General features: G+C 43.6%; 1 protein-coding gene across 1 annotated transcript in view; it reads right to left on the reverse strand.

Moving 5' to 3' along the window:
- The window catches only part of cfap74 (cilia and flagella associated protein 74), a 434220-nt gene that overhangs the window by 316608 nt on the left and 91503 nt on the right, over nucleotides 1-26109 (reverse strand). Inside the window, 1 exon segment of the mRNA XM_034171458.1 lies at nucleotides 24717-24835. Coding sequence (XP_034027349.1) covers nucleotides 24717-24835 — 119 coding nt within the window.

The following is a 26109-nucleotide window of genomic DNA, read 5'->3' on the forward strand; positions in this document are numbered from 1 at the left end:
AATTTTCTACATGTAAGTGGCACGGCCGAAAACCAACACTGAATGCCCATGACCTTCAATCCCTCAGGCGGCATTGCATTAAAAACCGACATCATTGTGTAAAGGATTTTACCGCGTGGGCTCAGGAACACTTCAGAAAACCATTGTCAATTAACACAGTTTGTCGCTACATCTACAAGTGCAAGTTAAAACTCTACCATGCAAAGCGAAAGCTATACATTAACAACATCCAGAAATGCCGCCGCCACCTTCTGTGGGCCTGAGCTCATTTGAAATGGACAGACGCAAAGTGGAAAAGTGTGCTGTGGTCTGATGAGTCCACATTTCAAATTGTTTTTGGAAATCATGGATGTTGTGTCCCCTGGACAAAAGAGGAAAAAAAACATCCAGATTGTTACCAGCACAAAGTTCAAAAGCCAGCATCTGTGATGGCATGGGGGTGTGTTAGTGCCCATGGCATGGGCAATTTACACATCTGTGATGGCACCATCAATGCTGAAAGGTACATCCAGGTTTTGGAGCAACATATGCTGCCATCCAAGCAATGTCTTTTTCAGGGACATCCCTGCTTATTTCAGCAAGACAATGCCAAGCCACATTCTGCACGTGTTACAACAGCGTGGCTTCATAGTAAAAGAGAGTGGGTACTAGACTGGCCTGCCTGCAGTCAAACTTTCTACTTCCTGTTAAGAGTCTGGCAGCCGCATTTTGAACCAATTGGAGGCCCCTAATGCTGGACTGCGGTAAACCAGAAAGTAGAGCCTTGCAGTAGTCCAATCTAGAGGAAATAAATGCATGGATCAGGGTCTCTGTGTCAGCCAGATAGGATGGGATGAATCTTCTCAATGTTAGCAGGTAGAAGAAAGCAGTCCTTGTAATATCTCTAATGTGTAAATCAAAGGACAATGTGGAATCAAAAATCACCCCAAGGTTCCTTACTTTGTCAGTGTGATGTATGACACATGAGCCTAGGTTAGGCATTAGCGATGCCCATGTCTCGCTGGACCAAGAACCATCATTTCGGTCTGTCCAAGTTTAAAAGTAAGAAATTGCTGGACATTCAGCTTTTCCCCAAGGCAAGGCAATCCTCTAAGGATTGTATGTGTATGAGATTACCAGCAGTTATCGGCATGTACAACTGAGTATCATCAGCCTAACAATGAAAGGTAATCCCAAAATGCAGCAAAACATGCCCAAGGGGTGTTATATAAAGGGAGAAAAGCAGGGTACCTAAGACAGACCCCTGTGGGACCCCATATCTCATGTCACCCAGGGTAGAGGTAGTGTTGGTATCCAAGACACAGTGAGAATGACTGGTTAAGTATGATGTCAACCACGCAAGGACCTTCCCACTAATCCCGAAATGATCCTCCAACCTATGAAGTAGAATACGGTGATCCACCGTATCAAATGCAGCACTAAGATCTAAAAGCACCAGAACCATAGTGGTGTCTGAGTCCATTGTAAGCAGAATTGCCGTTACCACTTTAGTGAGAGTTGTCTCTGTGGAATGACATGTTCAAAATGCAGACTGCAGTGGCTTAAAGATATAATTCTTAGTAAAGTGGTCCACAATTTGCTGTCAAACCACTTTTTCCATCATTTTAGAACAAAATGATAGATTTGATATCGGTGTATAATTTTTCAATACACTAGGGTATTGAAAAATTCTATATTATATATTAGATTATATTAGATTATGATATCTTAGATTTGTTAAGTAATTGTTTAACCACTGCAGATTTGTACCATTTAGGAACAGATCTAGAGGTAAATGACAGATTAATAATTTCCAACATAGTCAGCCCAAGAGCGGGCCACAGGTCCTTAAACAGTTTTGTTGGTATAGGATCGAATACACATCGTACTTTAAGCAAACATTACAAGTTTCATCAGCACGCCCAGTGAGATACTATCAAATTAGTTAAATCTAGGCAATATATCAGTACTAGCACCCACCTCGATAACAGGGTGTAGTGGTTGGATTAAGGCATGCTGGGATATATTTAACATAATATCATCTATTTTCTTCTCAAAGAAATCTTGAGCTGTAAAAGGAGAGCAACTCGCAGGTGGTTGTCCATGAATAAGTGCTGCCACCATGTCGAAAATTATGCTTGTTTTTGTTGATCAAATCAGAGTAATAGGCCCGCTTTGTAGCCAGCACTACATGCTTATAGTGTAAAACAGCATCGCACCACATGAGGTGGAATACTTCCAGTGTTGAACAACACAATTTCCATTCCAGATCTCTAGCATTATGCTTGAGGCCACATAAGTAATCACTAAACCACGACAACTGTGTTTTGGCAAGGGGGGGTTAGCACAGGTGGAGTGATCATACTGAGTGTGGTTGTGAGCATTGCGTTTAAGCTGTCCACAAGACTGTCCACTGAATGGTCATTTTCCGAAAGTGATGCTGAGATATCAGGCAGTCTGGCTCCAAGTTCAGTTGTAGTTAAAGAGTTGATGTGTCACCACAATGATAAATAAGGTTCTTGTTCCAGTAAACAAGACTGTAAACTTAATAAGTGAGTGATGGGAGACCACTGACGCAAGAGGCATGATGTCGATATTTGTGACAGTGGTACCGCGCATGAGGACCAAATTCAGGGTATTTCCACTAGTGTGCTGAACCTTGAATGCATTCCTGGAATCCTAACACATCCACAATGTCCATAAATGATTTGCAGAGCGGGTCAGAAGGCTCATTTATATGACTGTTGAAATCACCAACAATCAGAACGTTATCTGTATGGGTCACCAAGTTAGAGAGAAACTCACCAAATTCATCTAAGAATTCAGAGTGGCGCTATATACGGTGACAAAATAGCACGGTTGACTTTTTTTCTTATCCTTCTGACCTTGGCTATACGTAGTATCCTGGGCAGAGTGGAGAGTCAGATGTTCAAACTAATTACATTTTAGACCCCCAACAGCTAGTAAACTAAACCTAGATGTATACATTACAGCAACACCCCACCTTGTTTTGTATCAAAAGGGATGTGACTAAATGTGTACGCCGGTGGGCAGGCTTCATTTAAAGAGAGGACAGCAGTAGGTTTAAGCCAGGTTTCACATAAATCAGTTATATCTTAAGTGGTGTTCCAAGTAAGCAAATAAAGTTGTTTCCACATTTCATGGGAATAATTCTGCATCCTTTCATGTATGTGTGTCGCTCTCTCTACTTGGAATAACATATAAGTAAGACCACACAAGGCACATGATGATGTAATACAAGAAATACGATATTGGTCGCATCACAGAAGTTTGCTTAAACAACACAGTCTGTCCTTCGGTTGAAAGAACTTGTCATTTTGTCCCATTTTCCTGTCTTCATCAGATCCTTTTATTCCTCTTTTTATACTGTTAACAATTACAGACTTATGTGTTGTACTAATGTAGGACATCATTCTGAATGGACCATGGATGGGCTGGACGCGTAACTTTACAGTGCATGTTTGGTGCTGTATCTGTGCTGATTTACTCTTCTTTTGAATGTGTGCTGATTTACATGTAATTTGCGTGATTATCTGGATTGACAAGTGTTTCATGAATCTGTGGCATGTTCATACTGTACGAGCCCATCATCCGAAAAAAGGTACAATAAATTTCAGAGACATTTACCAAAATGTTCTTGAATGAGGCCTCATGAGTGAGTGTAATGATACTGCATTCACATGCCATGTGCTGTATTTGTAACTTTTGTGTTACAAAGATTAAACCCTCTGTTCCTTTGGTTGTGATGGGGAATGTTAACTCGCTTGCCAACACAATGGATGAGCTAGCAGCCTTGGTGAGGAATGTCAAGATATATTTGGAGTGCAGCGTTCTGTGTTTCACAGAGATGTGGCTAAATAGCAACATCCCTGACGCTAACGTAAAGCTACCAGGCTTTTCCACAGTGAGATCAGATAGAGGTTCAGAGCTGAGCGGATAATGTAAAGGTGGGGAGCTTGTACTTTTTATCAACATTAAGTGGTGTCACCCAGGTCACGTCACTGTGAAAGAAAGTCTGCTGTCCGGACAATGAACTTTTAGCTGTCAGCCTCAGACCATACTACGTGCCTCGAGAGCACAGTCACGTGATCGCTGTATGTGTTTACATTTCACAGCGTGTACTTCAGGAGAAGACGTATGACATCATTCACTCCACTTTTGCTAAGCTCCAGACTCAACATCCTAATGCCTTCATTTTTATTTCTGGGGACTTCAATCATGTTCCACTGGAGTCAACTCTGACTGCATTACATCAGTGAACTGTCCCACAAGGAAAAAACAGACAATTGAACTCATGTATGCCAATGTGAGGGAAGCTTACAAGGACATTCCACTGCTTCCACTGGGTAAATCAGATCACAACTTGTTGATGCAGCTGCCTGCTCCAGCACTGCCCCCAACCCCCTGCATCAGCTGGGGTTACCCATACACCACCCCATACACACCCCTCATCACCTACCTCCACTACTGATGCCCCGCCTCTCTGGCAACTACCTCAATCAGTGTGCCACTCAAACCAGCCAACAACCTCCATTGTGGTCACTGTGAGCCTCCTCCCCCTGTCTCCATAACATCAGAGATGGTGACGCGTGAGCTCAGAGACTACAGCCCAGGAAGGCCGCTGGACCAGACAGAGTGTGTCCTTGACTCCTGAAAGTCTGTGCGGCTGAACTAGGTGAGCCTCTACAGCATGTCTTCAACCTCAGCCTACATCTTGAGAGAGTACCAACTTTGTGGAAGACATCATGCCTCATCCCAGTTCCAAAGAAGTAACACCCCAGTGAACTGAATGACTTCAGGCCTGTTGCTCTAACCTCCCACATCATGAAGATAATGGAGCAGTTATTACTGCACCTCCTCAGACCCCAGGTCAGCCATGCACTCGATCTGCTACAGTTCGCATAACAGGAAAAAGTAGGAGTGGAAGACGCCATCATCTACCTGCTGCACAAAGCTCACTCACACTTAGACAGAGGAAATAGTGCTGTGAGAATCATGTTTTTTGATTTCTTCAGTGCCTTTAACACCATTCAGCCCCCCCGAGACATAAGCTACTGCAGATGAGGGTAGACCCACACCTGGTCTCCTGGATAACAGACTACCTCAGCATGAGACCACAGTCTGTGAGGCTGAAGGACTGTGTCTCTGGGACTGTGATCAGTATTACAGGTGCCCCACAAGGAACTGTCCTCTCTCCTGTTCTGTTCACCCTGTACATGTCAGATTTCAGCTACTACACTGAGCTATGCCACATGCACAAGTTTTCTGACGATACAGCTATTGTGGCATGTATTAGGGATGGACAAGAAGGGGAGAACAGGAACCTGGTGAAGGACTTTGTTGAGTGGTGCAGGTCAAACCACCTGCAATTGAACACTTCCAAGACCAAGGAGATGGTGGTGGATTATAGGAGATCCCCTTCACTCCTATTCTCCTTTGAGGGAGTCAATGTGCAAGTTGTTCAGACCTACAAGTACCTGAGGCTGCCCCTATACAATAAACTGGACTGGACAGTGAACACAGATGCACTCTACAAGAAAGGGCAGAGTTGACTTTATTTCTTGAGAAGTTTTATCAGTCTGTCATCGCCTGTGTTCTCTTTTATGCTGTGGTATGCTGGGGTGGTAGTGCCAAGAAGAGGGACAATGGGGGTATTGACAGACTGGTGAGAAAAGCTGGCTCTTTTGTTGGCACTGAGCTAGAGTCCTTAGTATCGGTAGCTGAGAAAAAGACCCTCAGCAAACTCCTGTCAATCATGGACAATAAATGCCACCCCCTACATACACACTAAACAGGCAGAGAAGCCTGTTCAGTGGCAGACTGCTTTCTCTGCTCAACAGACAGGCTGACGAAATCCTTTGTTCCCTGGGCCATTCAGCTTTTTAACTTTTCCCTGAAGGGGCAGGGAAATATGGATTACTGGATTTGAGTTCCTGACTATTTTATATTTATTTATCAGCACTTTTAATGCATTGAAAATACTGTGTTTTTAAGATTCATCCCTATAGACCTATAGTATGGACACACTGACCCACCCTTTGCACTGCTCTCCCTGCTGGTGAACTTACAGTGTCTGAACGTGGAATATACCCTCACCATGAAAGTCCATTCTATTGGTGTTTGTGCCTTTTCCTTGTCCTTGTGTGTTGAATGTACTGTATGTATCTTCAGCTACGGGGTGTTTAAATTTCCTTTTGGATCATTAAAGCAGGGGTGGCCAAGTTCAGTCCTGGAGAGCCACATTCCTGACACTCTTAGATGTCTCCCTGCTCCAACACACCTGAATTCAATGAAAGGTTCATTAAAAGTCTGCTAACGAGTCTTTCACTGGATTCAGGTGTGTTGGAGCAGGGAGACAACTAAGAGTGTCAGGAATGTGGCTCTCGAGGACCGAACTTGGCCACCCCTGCATTAAAGTGTCTGTGTGTCTGTCTATCTATCTATCTAAATTACGTGATTTTTTTTTTTTTTTTTAGACAAGTTGTACAGCACTGAGACATTGGGAGCAGCATTAGTAATTTTCACTGAATCTGCTGTAGCCTGGGAGAAGCTTCATCAAGACAGAATGATGAGTCAAAATACAGGGGAGGGAGAGGGAAGAACCAAACACACAAAGTCATGAGGGGAGCTGATGAGACCCACATCAAGTGACCTAAAGAAGGCCGAGTATGCTTGTGCTTGGCCTGTGGGCTGCGACAGGCTGATTGAGAAGAGACAGCAGAGACGAAGACTTACTCACTCCAGTGAGTCCTCATAAGAGGAGCTGTGAGCGTGGTTATCTATATGTGGGAGGACAGGCTTTGCATTCACATCCACTCAATCTTCTTTTAAAATAACAAGTAGGTGTTGTGTTCAATTTGTACGTGGGTACAAATAAGCAGATGTTTCCATGTGATAATCAAAATTATGCAGTGCTAACATGGACCGGAAATGCATTCTTCATGTTAACTTCAAATCACTGATGAAAAATTGAACCCTGCTGAACCTACATCAAGAAGTCATTGAGAAGGGTGGCTAAACTACAACTCCACATCAAAAAAAGTTGGGATAGTATGGAAAATGCAAATTAAAGAGTGCTCTGAGAGCACAATTTTCCCTGCTGGCAATGCTGCTTTGGTACAAGGGCTTGCTACATTCTGATAACATTTCAGGGACATGTAGCAATTTTCCCAAAATTCATCCTAAATATGTGAGGAGTTGATTTCAGAATGCATGAAACCGGCAGTGTCTACCTTTGTTAATCAAGGGCCATAACTGCCAAAATGTGTCAATCTTGTAGAATATTACAATATGCGTATTATCAACCTATAACAAGAATTTCTACCAAGTTGCATGAAATTCCATGTAAAAGTGTGAGAGCAGTTAATTTCAGAATGCAGGCACTAAAGCATGAAATAGACGGAGTCTAGATTCGTTAATCAAGGGCCATAACTTGAATGATATGATAATATGTGTATTTGATTTCAAAACGCTTATACTCTTTTTGACAGACAGAGGAACAGACAGACACATCTATGTTGTATTTTTCTTTTCAAGATTCCCCACACATTCTCTACTGAGGACAGGTCGAGACTGTAGACAGGCCAGTCTGGGTCCTCCTCTTCTGCAGCCATTCCTTTGTAATACGTACAGAATGTGGGTTTGGATTTTCTTGTTGAAATCTGCATGGACATGCCTGGAACAGATGTTGTCTTGAGGGCAGTATATGTTGTTCTAAAATATCAATGTTCTTTTTTGCATTAATGCTGCCATTGCAGAAGTTTAAATTACCATTGCCAAGGGTGTTTGATTCAGTTGATCGGACTGCTGTCTGGGACATCCTGAGAATTTGCGGGATACCCAAGAAGCTACTGGACATCATAGCCAGCCAAGGGTGTGTCCTGGTTCCTACACTGTTCAATGCTTGCATGTATTGGGTGTTGGGTAGGGTAGTGGAAAACTAGGGTGCTTTTGTTGGTGGGGAAAGGTTTAGCTGTCCTTAACTTTGCGGACAATGCAGTGATCTTTGCAGAATCAATAGATAATCTGATTGGATCATTTAAGAAGCAGAGTGAAGACTTGGAGTGTCTGAGTTTGAGATTGTCCAGGATCAAGAATATGATACAGGTTTTTAATAACTTCCTGAATGAAGCCATGTTGAATTTGTAGAGACATTCACTTATTAGCAATGACATACATGTCTCTGGGTCCTCGGCCTTTGAGATCGAGAGAAACCTAGAAAGGGCTTATGGAGTCATGAGATCACTGGACAGAGGTGTTTGGTGATGCTAATATTTTTGCAGGCGAAAGACGGTCCAAGTCTTTAAGGTCCTGATGCTGCCTGTCTTGCTGTATGGTTGTGAGAGTTGGACACTAACCAATGACTTAAGGCAACGACTGGATATCTTTGGCACAAGGTATCTTTGGAGAACCTTTGGGTGCTGCTGGAATGACTTTGTACTCGTATTAAACGAGAGGTTAATAAGAGAGACTAAGGCTGAGCATACAGTGTACGATATTTTCAATCGTTGTACTTGGCTCCAGCTGAAACTGCGACAAAACCGCAGGGTTTAAAACTTCAGAGCGCACGATTCATGGTCTCACACTGTACGGCCCCATGCTCTGATGCGATCTGACTGCTCACAGTGTACGTTCAAAAACCACATGTCGGGCTCATGTTTCCAGAAGCAAAACATAACAGAAGCTTTTTTTTCTTTTTAAAAAAAATTTATTTCATGCCTATCAGCATGCACAGTGAGTGAAATCAGGTGGGGGGAGACTGATCGCATATGTGCGCACGCACACACACAGCAGACAGCAACATGATTCATGAGAAGACGGTAAAAAAAGAAAAAATAAACATTCATAACAGGTGTTGCTACTTACACTGTTGTATAAATAAACTATATTTCATACGGAGTCATACAGCTGTGCAAGGTGTAGCAACTTATTCTCTCAACTGTCGTAAATCCTGTTGTTGTCTGCTGTGTGTGTGCGCGCGCATATATGTTCAGTCTCTCCCCACCTGATTCCACTCACTGTGCGCGCTGATAGGCATGAACTTTAATATGATATTAGGTTATTGCGAGGGAACGCAAAAAAAAAAAAAACAAAAAAAGAAAAAAAACACAAGACTTTACATGAGATCACTGTTTGCTCTCTCCGGTGTTTGCTCATGGACACTGCGTGAGGTAATCAGCACGTAGACGCTTGTAGCACTGCGTCAACAGCGCGGAACCCTCATGAGTCACGACGGCCGACCAAAATATCAAACAGGTTTGATTTTCATCCAATCATCCGATTCCTGATCGGGAGGTGGTCGTGAGATGTTAAACGTAGCTCGTTACTCCATGTAGACTGCACAATGCAGGACGCATGATTAAGCTGAAACTCAGCGCGATCCAAAAAATTCTCGCACGAGTGAAAAATTGGCTGAAAAAGGGCTAAAACTCGCACAGTGTAAGCCCGCCTTAAGATGAGGAGTTTATCACTTGCATTGTGAGTAAGCGTCAGCTTTGACACTTTGGTCACGTGGCCCTTTTCTCTGTGCATGATCCAGCACACAACTGTCTGAATGATGAGAACCCCAGCAGCTGGAGAAGGCCAAGGGGATGCCCACGTTTCACCTGGTTGCAGCAGACAGATGATTATTTTAGAGATGTGGGAATGGACCAGTTGTCTGTCTGTGTGGCTGCCATCCAGGACCCAAGGCGTGGTATTGTGGATGTGGCAAAGTGAGGCACCAGCATATGCTCCCAGGCTTGACTTAACTTGACTTAAGGGCTCTGACACAACCCCATACATGACAGACCCTAGCTTTTGGACTTGTTGCTTACAACAGTCTTGACAATGCTTTTTGTCATTAGAGCATACAGTGTCAGGAATTCTGATTTGTCTGACCATAATACATGTTGCAACTGTGTGATGGACCAACCCAGATGCCTCCAAGTCCAAAGAAGTGCACACCACTTCTGGACAAGATTTAACATAACCCTTCTTTTTGTGCAGTGAAGTTTTTAAGTGTTGTGTTAATGTAACTTCGTATTATCGTGTTTGACAGGGTTTCCAAAGTATTCCCTTGCCCATGTGGTTATATCAGCTGTTAATGCTGTCGGAGGGATCAGAGATTATGGATGTTCCTCCAGATTCCTCAAATTGTTTAATGATATTATGCACTGTGGAGGGTTGAAAAATGTGAATCCCATCAAAAAGAAATAACATCACTGTTTAATTTTTTTTAATTCAGCTGTATATTGTCCTGTTCCCAATTTCATTTTTTATTTATTTGTTGTTGTTTTGTTTTGGGGGGGGTGGGGGGCTCCTGCTGCAGGTCTGAAATGCAGGAGTAGATTAGGAGGGGTATATTAACAAACAAGAAGTTAACTGCACAAAGCAAATATACGAGTTCTGTTAGAAAACTATCCAACCTTTTTATTTTTTGCAAAAACTATATGAATTTGAATCACGTGTGACTGCATCAGCCAAGCTTGAACCTTCGTGCGCATGCGTGAGTTTTTTCACGCCTGTCGGTTGCGTCATTCGCCTGTGAGCATGTGCTGAGGAATTTGTGCGTCGGGACGGAGGTGCACAACAAAAAGCAATGCCGTGATGAAGCCTCACAGGACATGTTGTGGCATGTCCAGCTCGTCCACAATTTCTCGGATAGTCACACGACTGAAAAGCCACCGAAAGCCGTCTGAATCTTTCGAATGGTACAAGAGTTGGGCATGTTAGAACATGTCCTGTGAGACCAACACGGAGGTGCTTTGGTCCCGCGCCATTAGCGGCTCCGTGGCGAATTCCTCTGCTCCTCTTTCCATGACAAAAACTCCTGTAACAGTGGAATGTGCCGAAAAAGTGCTATGTCCACATCTTCTGCCATTTCTGTAGTAGTCAGACGACGTCCCGGATCAACACAGCCTTCACTTTGGAAATGATCTGGTCGTTTCAGCCTGTCGATTGCCGCTCGGAGCGTGGCGCTCCCTCCGCCATTGTGTGCCATCTTTAAACCGGTTGTAACACTCTTTAATCTGTGTGATCCCCATAAGATCTTCACCGAAAGCCATCTGAATTGTCCAAATGGTTTCCAACTGGCTGTCTCTCACAGTTTCTGAAAAAATTTTGATGCAGTAAAGTGGTAGTCGATCAGCCAATTTCCTGACAATGAAAATCAGCCGAGGAGGCTGGACCGCTCCTCCCACAAGGCGTGCTCACAGGTGAATGACGCAACCACAACCGTGAAAAAACTCATGCATGCACACGAAGGTTCAAGCTTGGATGATGCAATCGCACGTGATTCAAATCCATATAGTTTTTGCAAAAAATAAAAAGGTCGGATAGTTTTCTAACAGACCTCGTAAGTAAATGAAAGAATCACTGGGTTTAAATTTTGTTGTTTTTTTTCCCATACTATCCCAGGGCAGCACCTTGGCTTAGTGGTTAGTGGATCACTTCCCACCTGGGCCTTTCTGTGTGGAGTTTGCATGCTCTCCCCGTGTTTGCGTTGATTCCCTCCAGGTGCTCCAACTTCCTCCCACATCCAAAGACATGCAGGTCCAGTGGATTGGGAACTTTAACTTGGCCGTAGGTGTGCGTGTAGGTGTGAATATGTTTGTCGCCCTGTAATGGACTGGTGTCCTGTCCAGGGTGTACCCTGGCTCACACCCAATGACTGCTGGGATAAGCTTAAGTGGAGTAAGCTGGTATAGAAAATGAATGAGTACCCTCCCAACATCTGATGTGAGGCTGTACAATAATTGCATCTTAAAAGGGACAGTGTGGCAATATGTCTTTACCATTTTTGTGACTTAACGTGTGAAGATCAACATTATTTCAAGTTGTAGTACTGTTCAATTTTCCACAAACCTGACAATTTTTTTTCTCAGGTATTTCACAAAATTACAGCTTATTTCATTGTTGGTAAAGTATTTAGCTTGGTTGGATCCCATGCAAATATAGTCTCCTCACTCTATGAGATCTTGCAAATGACATGGAGGAGGAGGCTTTGGAAGCATACATGAAAACATTTGAAGTTCATCCTTGATTGTATGGAAACTTGGAATTGTCAACTTCCGACTAGTTTCCACACCAACTCATTTTGGTATATTGGTATATTTGGTATATTTTGGCATATTCAAGTAAAAACACAGTAACTGTAACTAACATTTGTAGTGACTCATGATTTTTTAAAGTAAATCTAAAGTTGCATGTTATAAGTGGACTTGGCAACTCTGATGCTGACATTCGAGGGCCAGAAAAGCTCCCCACATCATCTATAACATCCCCACAAAAAGAGTGCTGTGGCATCTTCTCGCTGTCTTTTAACCCATATAGCTCAACTGTTTCCAAACAGCCAGAACTTCGATCAGATTGGCTACATAAGATTATGAATCCTTTATCTGAATACTGAGGAACAACATTATAGGGAACTGAAAGGAAATCATTTTTAGGACATTAAATAATAAAAAAGAAAAAAAATGTTTTCAGGACAGGGATAATCTTCACTGGGTGTAGTAAAAGTATGAATTGAAAAGTTGAGAATCAGAAACGTATAACCTTGTTGTGGGCTGCCTTGGTCCCTATCTGGTTCTGCTTCTGGTTTCTCTTTCTCCCCAGGTGGTGCGCCACGGAGCTGATCAAGCCACCTGTTCCTCATCATCTCACCTGTATTTAATGGACCCTTCACACATAGTGTGAAGTTTGGATGGCGTTTGGATGAAAACGGTGAAACAGCGCGAAGCAGTTCGAAATTAACGCATGAAACATCACGCCGACGGGCAGGTGTGCACGAACCCGGTGCGAGAGTTCGCATAACTATAATGTTGGGAACCAAGAGACTGAACCAAGAAACTGAACCCTAGGCAAGCCAGGTGGTCCCTGTTTTTCAGGAGATTCAGTTTCACTCTCACGTACAGACCAGGCAACAAGAACAGCAAACCAGATGCTCTGTCCCATCAGTTTGAAGCTTCAGATCCCCCCTCATGTCATCCAGAAACCATCCTTCCCCGGTCCATGGTCATGGAGGCCCTCACCTGGGATGTCGAGAGAGTCATCCAGGAGGCTTTGGAACGCCATCCTGATGCTAGAGGAGGACCTCCTGGGCAGCTGTTAGTGCCACCGGAAGGCATATCTGAAGTGATCCAATCCATCACGGTTAGCCTGCCATCCCGGAGTCTATCGGTCCCTGGACCTGCTACGTCAGCGCTTCTGGTGGCTCTCTGTCCAGGCAGACATGCAGGACTTCATTTCAGCTTGCACCACCTGTGTCAGACGTCACATCCTCCTCCAGTTGGTCTATTAGATTTGCTTCCAACTCCGGGACACCCATCTGTCTGGACTTTGTTACAGGTCTGCCTCCATCCCTTGGTAACACCGTGGTTCTCATGATCTTGGATCGGTTCTCCAAGGCAGCTCAATTCGTGGCCCTGCCGAAGATACCATCTGCCCAGGAGACAATGGACCTCCTTGTCCACCACGTCATCCAGTTGCATGGCATCCCCTTGGACATCGTTTCTGACCGAGTACCCCAATTCACCTCGCAAGTGTGGATGAGTTTCTGCTCAGTACTTGGGGCCTTGGTTAGTGTTTCTTCTGGTTTCCATCCACAGACCAACGGACAGGCTGAGCGGATCAACCAGGACTTGGAGTACATGCTCAGATGTGTCTCATCTTCCCACCCGCCCGACTGGAGTCTTCATCTCCCGTGGATTTAACATGTCCACAATTCTCAAACTGCCTCTGCAACTGGTCTCACGCCATTTGAAGCCTCCCTCAGCTATCAGCCAACTCTGTTCCTGTCTATGGAATTTGACATTGCTGTTCCATCAGTGCAACTCCATCTCAGGAGATATCGTCAGGTGTAGAAGACCGCTCATTCCGCCATGCCAACCGGAGATGAGCCCTGGGCCCTGAGTACCAGCCTGGGCAGGAGGTACTGCTCTCCTCCAGGTACATCCCACTGCAGACAGAGTCTGCGAAATTGGCACCTCGCTACATAGGACCAATCATGGTTGACCAGCGGTGTCTGTCTTCATCTGCCCCAATCTCTCCAGATCCACCCAGTCTTCCATGTCTCCCATCTGAAGCCGGATCATTCCAACCTCCTCTGTCCACCGGCACTTCCTCTGCTTCCTGCCCGAATCACTGACGGCCACCCGGCATGGACAGTTACCAAGATCCTAGATGTGCAATGCCGGGGCTGGGGCTTCCAGTATTTGGTGGACTGGGAGGGCTGTGGACCTGAAGAATGCTCTTGGGTCAAGCAGGGCCTCATCTTGGACCCTTCCCTCCTCCAGGACGTCTACTGGGACCATCCCGATCGGCCTGTTAGGTCGCCTGGAGGCTCCTGTTACTGTTGTGTTGTGGGCTGCCTTGGTCCCTATCTGGTTCTGCCTCTGGTTTCTCTCTCTCCCCAGATGGTGTGCCATGGAGCTGATCGAGCTACCTTTTCCTCATCATCTCAACTGTATTTAAGCTCTGGTTCATCCATCTCTGATTGCCAGAGTCTTCTACTGCTCCAAATTTCCCTGCAGATTTGCACATTGTTCAATAAATCCTGTTTTTTCTACCATCCAGACTCCCGTTTGTAGTCCACAACTCATTTCAGGTCCAACCGTTAACATCATACATCACAAAATCTTAAAAAAAATAGAAAACTTTTGGAGGAGTCAGGAGAGTGCTTAGCTACCTACTATCACTACTATCATAGGCTCTTCTGCAAAAATAAACACTAGCACATACACATGCGGACAAACTTGTTGGCCCCCTATATTTTACGTATGTACACATTTTAATATAGGGTAAAAAATAAATGCAAACAAAGCAATTTTGCTTAAACAAAATATTTTTAAAAATGTCTGAAGTTATATGGCAAAACCCCAACGGTCAAAACGACCCCCTGTGAGCAAGCACTTGGCTACAGTGGGAAGGAAAAACTCCCTTTTAACAGGAAGAAACCTCCAGCAGAACCAGGCTCAGGGAGGGGCAGTCTTCTGCTGGGACTGGTTGGGGCTGAGTGAGAGAACCAGGAAAAAGACATGCTGTGGAGGGGAGCAGAGATCGATCACTAATGATTAAATGCAGAGTGGTGCATACAGAGCAAAAAGAGAAAGAAACAGTGCATCATGGGAACCCCCCAGCAGTCTACGTCTATAGCAGCATAACTAAGGGATGGTTCAGGGTCACCTGATCCAGCCCTAACTATAAGCTTTAGCAAAAAGGAAAGTTTTAAGCCTAATCTTAAAAGTAGAGAGGGTGTCTGTCTCCCTGATCTGAATTGGGAGCTGGTTCCACAGGAGAGGAGCCTGAAAGCTGAAGGCTCTGCCTCCCATTCTACTCTTACAAACCCTAGGAACTACAAGTAAGCCTGCAGTCTGAGAGCGAAGCGCTCTATTGGGGTGATATGGTACTACGAGGTCCCTAAGATAAGATGGGACCTGATTATTCAAAACCTTATAAGTAAGAAGAAGAATTTTAAATTCTATTCTAGAATTAACAGGAAGCCAATGAAGAGAGGCCAATATGGGTGAGATATGCTCTCTCCTTCTAGTCCCCGTCAGTACTCTAGCTGCAGCATTTTGAATTAACTGAAGGCTTTTTAGGGAACTTTTAGGACAACCTGATAATAATGAATTACAATAGTCCAGCCTAGAGGAAATAAATGCATGAATTAGTTTTTCAGCATCACTCTGAGACAAGACCTTTCTGATTTTAGAGATATTGCGTAAATGCAAAAAAGCAGTCCTACATATTTGTTTAATATGCGCTTTGAATGACATATCCTGATCAAAAATGACTCCAAGATTTCTCACAGTATTACTAGAGGTCAGGGTAATGCCATCCAGAGTAAGGATCTGGTTAGACACCATGTTTCTAAGATTTGTGGGGCCAAGTACAATAACTTCAGTTTTATCTGAGTTTAAAAGCAGGAAATTAGAGGTCATCCATGTCTTTATGTCTGTAAGACAATCCTGCAGTTTAGCTAATTGGTGTGTGTCCTCTGGCTTCATGGATAGATAAAGCTGGGTATCATCTGCGTAACAATGAAAATTTAAACAATACCGTCTAATAATACTGCCTAAGGGAACCATGTATAAAGTGAATAAAATTGGTCCTAGCACAGAACCTTGTGGAACTCCATAATTAACTTTAGTCTGTGAAGAAGATTCCCCATTTACATGAACAAATTGTACTCTATTAGACAAATATGATTCAAACCACCGCAGCGCAGTGCCTTTAATACCTATGGCATGCTCTAATCTCTGTAATAAAATTTTATGGTCAACAGTATCAAAAGCAGCACTGAGGTCTAACAGAACAAGCACAGAGATGAGTCCACTGTCCGAGGCCATAAGAAGATCATTTGTAACCTTCACTAATGCTGTTTCTGTACTATGATGAATTCTAAAACCTGACTGAAACTCTTCAAATAGACCATTCCTCTGCAGATAATCAGTTAGCTGTTTTACAACTACCCTTTCAAGAATTTTTGAGAGAAAAGGAAGGTTGGAGATTGGCCTATAATTAGCTAAGATAGCTGGGTCAAGTGATGGATTTTTAAGTAATGGTTTAATTACTGCCACCTTAAAAGCCTGTGGTACATAGCCAACTAACAAAGATAGATTGATCATATTTAAGATCGAAGCATTAAATAATGGTAGGGCTTCCTTGAGCAGCCTGGTAGGAATGGGGTCTAATAAACATGTTGATGGTTTGGATGAAGTAACTAATGAAAATAACTCAGACAGAACAATCGGAGAGAAAGAGTCTAACCAAATACCGGCATCACTGAAAGCAGCCAAAGATAACGATACGTCTTTGGGATGGTTATGAGTAATTGTTTCTCTAATAGTTAAAATTTTGTTAGCAAAGAAAGTCATGAAGTCATTACTAGTTAAAGTTAATGGAATACTCAGCTCAATAGAGCTCTGACTCTTTGTCAGCCTGGCTACAGTGCTGAAAAGAAACCTGGGGTTGTTCTTATTTTCTTCAATTAGTGATGAGTAGAAAGATGTCCTAGCTTTACGGAGGGCTTTTTTATAGAGCAACAGACTCTTTTTCCAGGCTAAGTGAAGATCTTCTAAATTAGTGAGACGCCATTTCCTCTCCAACTTACGGGTTATCTGCTTTAAGCTGCGAGTTTGTGAGTTATACCACGGAGTCAGGCACTTCTGATTTAAAGCTCTCTTTTTCAGAGGAGCTACAGCATCCAAAGTTGTCTTCAATGAGGATGTAAAACTATTGACGAGATACTCTATCTCACTTACAGAGTTTAGGTAGCTACTCTGCACTGTGTTGGTATATGGCATTAGAGAACATGAAGAAGGAATCATATCCTTAAACCTAGTTACAGCGCTTTCTGAAATACTTCTAGTGTAATGAAACTTATTCCCCACTGCTGGGTAGTCCATCAGAGTAAATGTAAATGTTATTAAGAAATGATCAGACAGAAGGGAGTTTTCAGGGAATACTGTTAAGTCTTCTATTTCCATACCATAAGTCAGAACAAGATCTAAGATATGATTAAAGTGGTGGGTGGACTCATTTACTTTTTGAGCAAAGCCAATAGAGTCTAATAATAGATTAAATGCAGTGTTGAGGCTGTCATTCTCAGCATCTGTGTGGATGTTAAAATCGCCCACTATAATTATCTTATCTGAGCTAAGCACTAAGTCAGACAAAAGGTCTGAAAATTCACAGAGAAACTCACAGTAACGACCAGGTGGACGATAGATAATAACAAATAAAACTGTTTTTTGGGACTTCCAATTTGGATGGACAAGACTAAGAGACAAGCTTTCAAATGAATTAAAGCTCTGTCTGGGTTTTTGATTAATTAATAAGCTGGAATGGAAGATTGCTGCTAATCCTCCGCCCCGGCCCGTGCTACGAGCATTCTGACAGTTAGTGTGACTCGGGGGTGTTGACTCATTTAAACTAACATATTCATCCTGCTGTAACCAGGTTTCTGTTAGGCAGAATAAATCAATATGTTGATCAATTATTATATCATTTACCAACAGGGACTTAGAAGAGAGAGACCTAATGTTTAATAGACCACATTTAACTGTTTTAGTCTGTGGTGCAGTTGAAGGTGCTATATTATTTTTTCTTTTTGAATTTTTATGCTTAAATAGATTTTTGCTGGTTATTGGTAGTCTGGGAGCAGGCACCGTCTCTACGGGGATGGGGTAATGAGGGGATGGCAGGGGGAGAGAAGCTGCAGAGAGGTGTGTAAGACTACAACTCTGCTTCCTGGTCCCAACCCTGGATAGTCACGGTTTGGAGGATTTAAGAAAATTGGCCAGATTTCTAGAAATGAGAGCTGCTCCATCCAAAGTGGGATGGATGCCGTCTCTCCTAACAAGACCAGGTTTTCCCCAGAAGCTTTGCCAATTATCTATGAAGCCCACCTCATTTTTTGGACACCACTCAGACAGCCAGCAATTCAAGGAGAACATGCGGCTAAACATGTCACTCCCGGTCCGATTGGGGAGGGGCCCAGAGAAAACTACAGAGTCCGACATTGTTTTTGCAAAGTTACACACCGATTTAATGTTAATTTTAGTGACCTCCGATTGGCGTAACCGGGTGTCATTACTGCCGACGTGAATTACAATCTTACCAAATTTACGCTTAGCCTTAGCCAGCAGTTTCAAATTTCCTTCAATGTCGCCTGCTCTGGCCCCCGGAAGACAATTGACTATGGTTGCTGGTGTCGCTGACTTCACATTTCTCAAAACAGAGTCGCCAATAACCAGAGTTTGATCCTCGGCGGGTGTGTCGTCGAGTGGGGAAAAACGGTTAGAGATGTGAACGGGTTGGCGGTGTACACGGGGCTTCTGTTTAGGGCTACGCTTCCTCCTCACAGTCACCCAGTCGGCCTGCTTTACCGGCTGCTCGGGATCTGCCAGGGGGGAACTAACGGCGGCTAAGCTACCTTGGTCCGCACCGACTACAGGGGCCTGGCTAGCTGTAGAATTTTCCACGGTGCGGAGCCGAGTCTCCAATTCGCCCAGCCTGGCCTCCAAAGCTACGAATAAGCTACACTTATTACAAGTACCGTTACTGCTAAAGGAGGCTGAGGAATAACTAAACATTTCACACCCAGAGCAGAAAAGTGCGGGAGAGACAGGAGAATCCGCCATGCTAAATCGGCTAAGAGCTAGCAGCTACGCTAAGCTAGCGGATTCCTAAAAGCACGCAAAGTGAATAATGTGTAAATAATTTAGAGGTGATTCAGCAGAAGGAGTGCTTTAGTTAAGGCACGTAAAGATTACACTGGGAAACAAATCGTAATCTAGATAACTAGATCAATCTAACTGCGCAGATTAAACAGCTAACAGATACAGAAAAACACCGCTGTGCTCCGGAACAGGAAGTGATACAATACCGCAGTGAGAGTCAACAAGAGACCAAGTGGAAGGGAAGTAAGAGCAGGAGCATCGGCGGTGGGTACAAGTTGTTGTACCATGGTGAGGACAGGAAGAGAAATGGTGTTGGGGTCATTTTAAAGGAAGAGTATGTTAAAAGTGTGTTGGAGGTTAAGCGAGTGTCTGACAGGGTGATGAGTGTGAAGTTGGAAATTGAAGGGGTGATGATGAATATCATCAGTGCATATGCCCCACAGGTAGGTTGTGAGATGAAGGACAAAGAAGATTTCTGGAGTGTGTTAGATGAGGTGGTGGAGAGTGTGCCCAAGCATGAAAGAGTGATGATAGGAGCAGACTTCAATGGGCATGTTGGTGAAGGGAACAGAGGTGATGAGGAAGTAATGGGTAGATATGGTATCAAGGATAGGAATGGGGAAGGACAGATGGTAGTTGATTTTGCAAAAAGGATGGAAATGGCTGTGGTGAATACCTACTTTAAGAAAAGGGAGGAGCACAGGGTAACATAAGAGTGGAGAAAGGTGCACACAGGTGGACTGCATTCTTTATAGGAGATGCAAGCTAAAAGAAATCACAGACTGTAAGGTGGTAGCAGGAGAGAGTGTCACTAGACAGCATAGGATGGTTGTTTGTAGGATGACTTTAGAGGTAAAGAAGAAGAAGAGAGTGAGAGCTCAACAAAGGATCAGATGGTGGAGGAAGACTGTTGTGTGAAATTTAGCGAGCAGGTGAGAGAAGCACTAGTTGGAGGGGAAGCAATTTTGGACAACTGGAAAAGTACTGCAGATGTGGTGAGGGAGACAGCTAGGGCAGTACTGGGTATGACATCTGGACAGTGGAAGGAAGACAAGGAGACTCGGTGGTGGAATGAAGAGGTCCAGGAAAGCATAAGGAGAAAGAGGTTGGCGAAAAAGTTTTTGGATAGTCGGGGAGATGAAGAAAGTAGACAGGAGTACAAGGAGATGCGGCGTAAGGCGAGAAGTGGCAAAAGCAAAGGAAAAGGCATATTGCGAGCTGTACAAGAAGTTGAATAGTAAGGAAGGAGAAAAGGACTTGTACCGATTGGCCAGACAAAGGAACAGAGCTGGAAAGGATGTGCAGCAGGTTAGGGTGGTAAAAGATGCACATGGTAATGTGCTGACAAGTGAGGAGTGTGTGCTGAGAAGGTGGAGGGAATATTTTGAAGAGTTGATGAATAAAGAAAATGAGCGAGAGAAAAGGCTGGATGATGTGGTGAGAGTAAATCAGGAAGTAAAAGAGATTAGCAAGGAAGAAGTGAAGGCTGCTATGAAGAGGATGAAGAGTGGAAAGGCAGTTGGTCCAGATGACATTCCAATGGAGGCATGGAAATGTCTAGGAGAGATGGCAGTAGAGTTTCTAACCAGACTGTTTAATAAAATCTTGGAAAGTGAGAGGATGCCTGAGGAGTGGAGACGAAGTGTGCTGGTTCCTATTTTCAAGAACAAGGGTGATGTGCAGAGCTGCAGTAACTACAGAGGCATAAAGCTGATCAGCCACAGCATGAAGTTATGGGAAAGAGTAGTAGAAGCTAGGCTTAGAAAACAGGTGAAGATCTGTGAGCAGCAATATGGTTTCATGCCGAGAAAGAGCACTACAGATGCAATGTTTGCTCTGAGAATACTGTTGGAAAAGTACAGAGAAGGACAGAAAGAGTTACATTGTGTGTTTGTGGACTTAGAAAAAGCTTAGGGTAGGTAGGGATAGGGTGCCAAGAGAAGAGTTGTGGCATTGTATGAGGAAGTCTGGAGTGGCAGAGAAGTATGTTAGGGTAGTGCAGGACATGTACAAGAATAGTGTGACAGCGGTGACATGCGCAGTTGGAATGACAGACTCATTCAAGGTGGAGGTGAGATTACACCAAGGATCAGCTCTGAGTCCTTTCTTGTTTGCAGTGGTGATGGACAGGTTGACAGATGAGATCAAACAGGAGTCCCCATGGACTATGATGTTTGCAGATGACATTGTGATCTGTAGTGAGAGTAGAGAGCAAGTTGAGTCTAGTCTGGAGAAGTGGAGATATGCTTTGGAGAGAAGGGGAATGAAAGTCAGTAGAAGCAAGACTGAGTACATGTGTGTGAATGAGAGGGAGCCCAGTGGAATAGTGCAGTTACAAGGCGTAGAAGTGGTGAAAGTAGATGAGTTTAAATATTTGGGGTCAACTGTTCAAAGTAATGGAGAGTGTGGTAGAGAGGTGAGGAAGAGAGTGCAGGCAGGGTGGAGTGGGTGGAGAAAGGTGGCAGGAGTGATTTGTGACCGAAGAATATCAGCAAGAGTGAAGGAGAAAGTTTACAAAACAGTAGTGAGACCAGCTATGTTGTATGGTTTAGAGACAGCGGCATTAACAAAAAGACAGGAGGCAGAGCTGGAGGTGGCAGAGCTGAAGATGTTGAGATTCTCTTTGGGAGTGACAAGAATGGACAAGATTAGGAATGAACATGTCAGAGGGACAGCTCAGGTGGGACGGTTTGGAGACAAAGTCAGAGAGGTGAGATTGAGATGGTTTGGACATGTGCAGAGGAGGGACCCAGGGTATATAGGGAGAAGGATGCTGAGGATGGAGCCAACAGGGAGGAGGAGAAGAGGGAGACCAAAGAGGAGGTTCATGGATGTGCTAAGAGAGGACATGCAGGTGGTTGGTGTGACAGAGGAAGATACAGAGGACAGGGTGAGATGGAAACGATTGATCTGCTGTGGCGACCCCTAACGGGAACAGCCGAAAGACAAAGAAGAAGAAGAAGACAGGTCTGGACTGCAGGCAGGCCAGTCTAGTACCCATACTCTTTTACTATGAAGCCACACTGTTATAGCACATGCAGAATGTGACTTGGCATTGTCTTGCTGAAATAAGCAGGGACGTCCCTGAAAAAGACGTTGCTTGTATGGCAGCATGTGTTGCTCTAAAATCTGGATGTACCTTTCAGCATTAATGGTGCCATCAGAGATGTGTAAGTTGCCCGTGTCATGGGCACTAACACACCCCCATACCATCACAGATGCTGGCTTTTGAACTTTGCTCTGGTAACAACCTGGATGGTCTTTTTCCTTGTTTGTCCGGAGGACATAACGTCCATGTTTTCCAAAAACAATTTGAAATGTGGACTCATCAGACCACAGCACACTTTTCCAGTTTCCGTGTGTCCATTTCAAATGAGCTGAGGCCCAGAGAAGGCGGCGGCATTCCTGGATGTTGTTGATGTATGGCTTTCACTGATTTTTTTCACGCAGTTGTTCACAAAGTGGTGATCCTCGCCCCATCTTTGCTTGTGAACAGCTGAGCCTTTTGGGGATGCTCCTTTTATACCCACTCATGACACTCACCTGTTTCCAATTAACCTGTTCACCTGTGGAATGTTTCAAACAGGTGTTCTTTGAGCATTCATCAACTGTCCCAGTCTTTTGTTGCCACTGTCCCAGCTTTTCTGAAATGTGTTGCAGGCATCCATTTCAAAATGAGCAAATATGTGCACAAAAACAATAAAGTTTATCAGTTTGAACATTAAATATCTTGTCTTTGTGGTGTATTCAGTTGAATATAGGTTGAAGAGGATTTACAAATTGTATTCTGTTTTTATTTACATTTCACACAACGTCCCAACTTCAATGGAATTGGTGTTGTACAATCTTGGTGTTGTCGCGGAGACATCTTGTGAGTATGGACAACATTCACCACAACAACTCTGGCACGATGTATTCCTGAACAGTTGTGATCAAAATCATACATATGGGACCAGAGATACAAAAAAAATTCAACACAAAACAAGGTCATTCGAGGCTGAGGTAGTTTTGTTTCATGATCTTTCACAGTTAACTGTTTATGTGTCTTTACTACATCTGACTTTTGCCCCAGTCTTCACAGCTAACAATGTTACACAACAAATAATGGGCCAGTATTTTTACTGTGAAAGAAAGAAAAATTGAAGTTTGGTTGTACTAACATACAAGCAACATGAACGCATATGTTACAGTGCTAAGCTAGCCTCTGACCATATCGACCCATCACTAGGCCTAGCCAGCATGCAACCTGAAGTCTCTCCCTACGTGTGGCATTTAGTGTGGGAGTGACCTGCTCTTTTCCTACATAAGTGGGTCTCACATATCTGTTAGTGGGATGTGTGTGTTCCCTCAAGCACATTCTTAACAATGCAGAATTAAGAAAAACTTCACAGAATTACTAAACCAATTCTATCACAGGGTAAAATCTACTCTAACATGCTGTGATTGGCTCTTATTGGAGTTGAAAAAATGTGATTTGACAAGGCAGTTGAGCCGATTTCAGTCTGTAATAGAGTGTATTTAACTCTATTTGGACTGGGACCAAATGTTATCTTGGAGTATATTTTACTCTGCAAAATTTACTCTGTATACAGTAGTGTTCAGAATAATAGTAGTGCTATGTGACTAAAAAGATTAATCCAGGTTTTGAGTATATTTGTTATTGTTACATGGGAAACAAGGTACCAGTAGATTCAGTAGATTCTCACAAATCCAACAAGACCAAGCATTCAACATATGCACACTCTTAAGGCTATGAAATTGGGATATTAGTAAAAAAAGTAGAAAAGGGGGTGTTCACAATAATAGCAGTGATTTTTCATAAAGTTACAGAAACGTGTGCCTGAGCACTAAACATAAAACATTGTGAACTAACGGTAAAAATGAATAAACTTGTGTTTTGTCGTAAATATACAAACACTTTTTATGTTTTGAAAAACATGGAGTAGGGCAGCGGAGAGCACTCGAGAGGGTGGTATGCAGTTCCACCATAGACACCATTGCATTTGAGAGAAAATTACTTTTTAGTAGCTGTCCACTGCAGTGACTGCTATGCACCAGAGGGTTGAAGTTAATACTGCTGCCAAACATCCAAAATAGCCAGTGTTACAATGTTCAAGAAAATACTGTAACTTTTCCTAACTCCACTCCTTTATCCTAGAAAAAAATCCATTTAATACTGTGACTCAATTGGTAAAAACATTATGCCCTTGGTGGAGAAATAAAGTAGAGTCACCACCAACTTTCCCCACTGTGAGAAGGGGTGGCCAAATTATAAAGCCAGATTACATAAGTGGCCTTGTGACCAGAGGTATGATTAAAAAGTGTGGGGAAGACAAAGGACAGCACTAATCTCATTGTGTCAAAAGCACCCCAATAGTGCTCTTGAGCAAGGTCCTTAATCCTCAAGTGGCTCGTGGTTTGAAGCTGAAACAGCAGCTCCTGTCATCAGTGTGTGAGTGTGAACCATCATTGTAAAGTGGTTTCATCATAGAATCTGAGAATGAAATGTAGTCCATTTACCATTTTCAACACCAGAACAATGTAAAATCTTACGTGATTGAGATGAAATCCATTAGTTGTGCAGAAAGTCCAAGAAGCCTGCAGGAGTTAGTGATGTAGCTGATATTAGTCAGGACGATCTTCTTCTTATAGATTTTTCCAATTTCAAAATCCTGAAACAAATTATTTGAAGTCATCCTGATGCTTTCTGGTCACTATAATCTACCAAAAATAAACTGCATTTTGCATGAGTTGAAAAATGGAATGTTCCATCTTTCAACAAATGAAAGTATTCTTTCCCTTGTACAAACAGAAAACATTTCCTATTTGTTTTATATAAACCTAAAAAGTTCAGCATAATTTGATTTTGACTTAAAATTAGTTGTTTCTTCGAGGAGCAGGAAGCTGACAGCAGCAGGGCAGAGACGGCTGAAGTGGCTCCACACAGCAGGAGAGCTGCTGACACAATGCTGAGCTTGCTGAGCACAGCTAAGGACCAAAATGGACAGTATGGAAGCTCATGCCTGCTTTCCTTAATCCAGCAAAAAATTGAGATGCAAACTTGTCCTATTCTTCATCTGACAGTGGTGCTATGGCCGCTAAAGATGTCCCCATGAACTCTGTGCTTTCCACTGCTTGGTCTGGGGCACCACACAACACCCCTGCATCAGGTCAAACCGTGTAGGCTGGCCCCACCCCAAGCCCAGAGTGTTAACCCTAATCAAACCCAAACTGGACTTTGTGTAACGCAGTCCAGACTGCACAGTGACATCACCCTAACACTGCCATTGACCCAAACAGTGCCATTGCTGCCAAATTTTAAACTTGCTCTTTAGGGCACTGTAGTAATCTCTGTAGTGAGCATGTTATTTATGGTGTGCTTTTTTAAATATCCACAGATCAGCACCACGAACAGCTGCCGCTGATGCTGAACTGTGGTGCTGCATGGTGTGCATCAGTGCCTTTAAGCCCCTTTCACACTGGGGGTGCCTCCGGTTGCTCCCAGTTGCGCCGTGCGTCATTATGATGATGCCACATGGAAGCAACTCAGTGCCGAGACGATGCAGCTCGGCGCCACAACAGCACGAGGGGCGCAAAGGAGGAAGCAAGTCGGGCGCTGAAAAATTAAACCTGTTTAATTTTTTTGGCGTCCTGTGCTTGACGCAGAAAGGAAGTGGATTCAGTGCAAGTCAGGGCAAAGAGGCGTAACTCGGGGCAAAGAGGCATTACTTGGCGTAACTCAGAAGCCACACCCTCGAAAGACCACGCTACCTGACGTGAATTTATGATTTCTGCTGTGTTCCATTGTTCCCGAAGTATAAATCTGCAGGATTGTTTTTATACCGTGTACTCAATGCAGTAAAAACTAAAAAAAAAGACCACAGTAAAAAAAAAAAAATGCTGAGTGCAGCTGCTGCTCCTCTCTGTGTGGAGCTGTCTGGTGAGG

This window comes from Thalassophryne amazonica, chromosome 6 (assembly GCF_902500255.1).
Source record: "Thalassophryne amazonica chromosome 6, fThaAma1.1, whole genome shotgun sequence".
Classification (NCBI taxonomy): Eukaryota; Metazoa; Chordata; class Actinopteri; order Batrachoidiformes; family Batrachoididae; genus Thalassophryne; species Thalassophryne amazonica.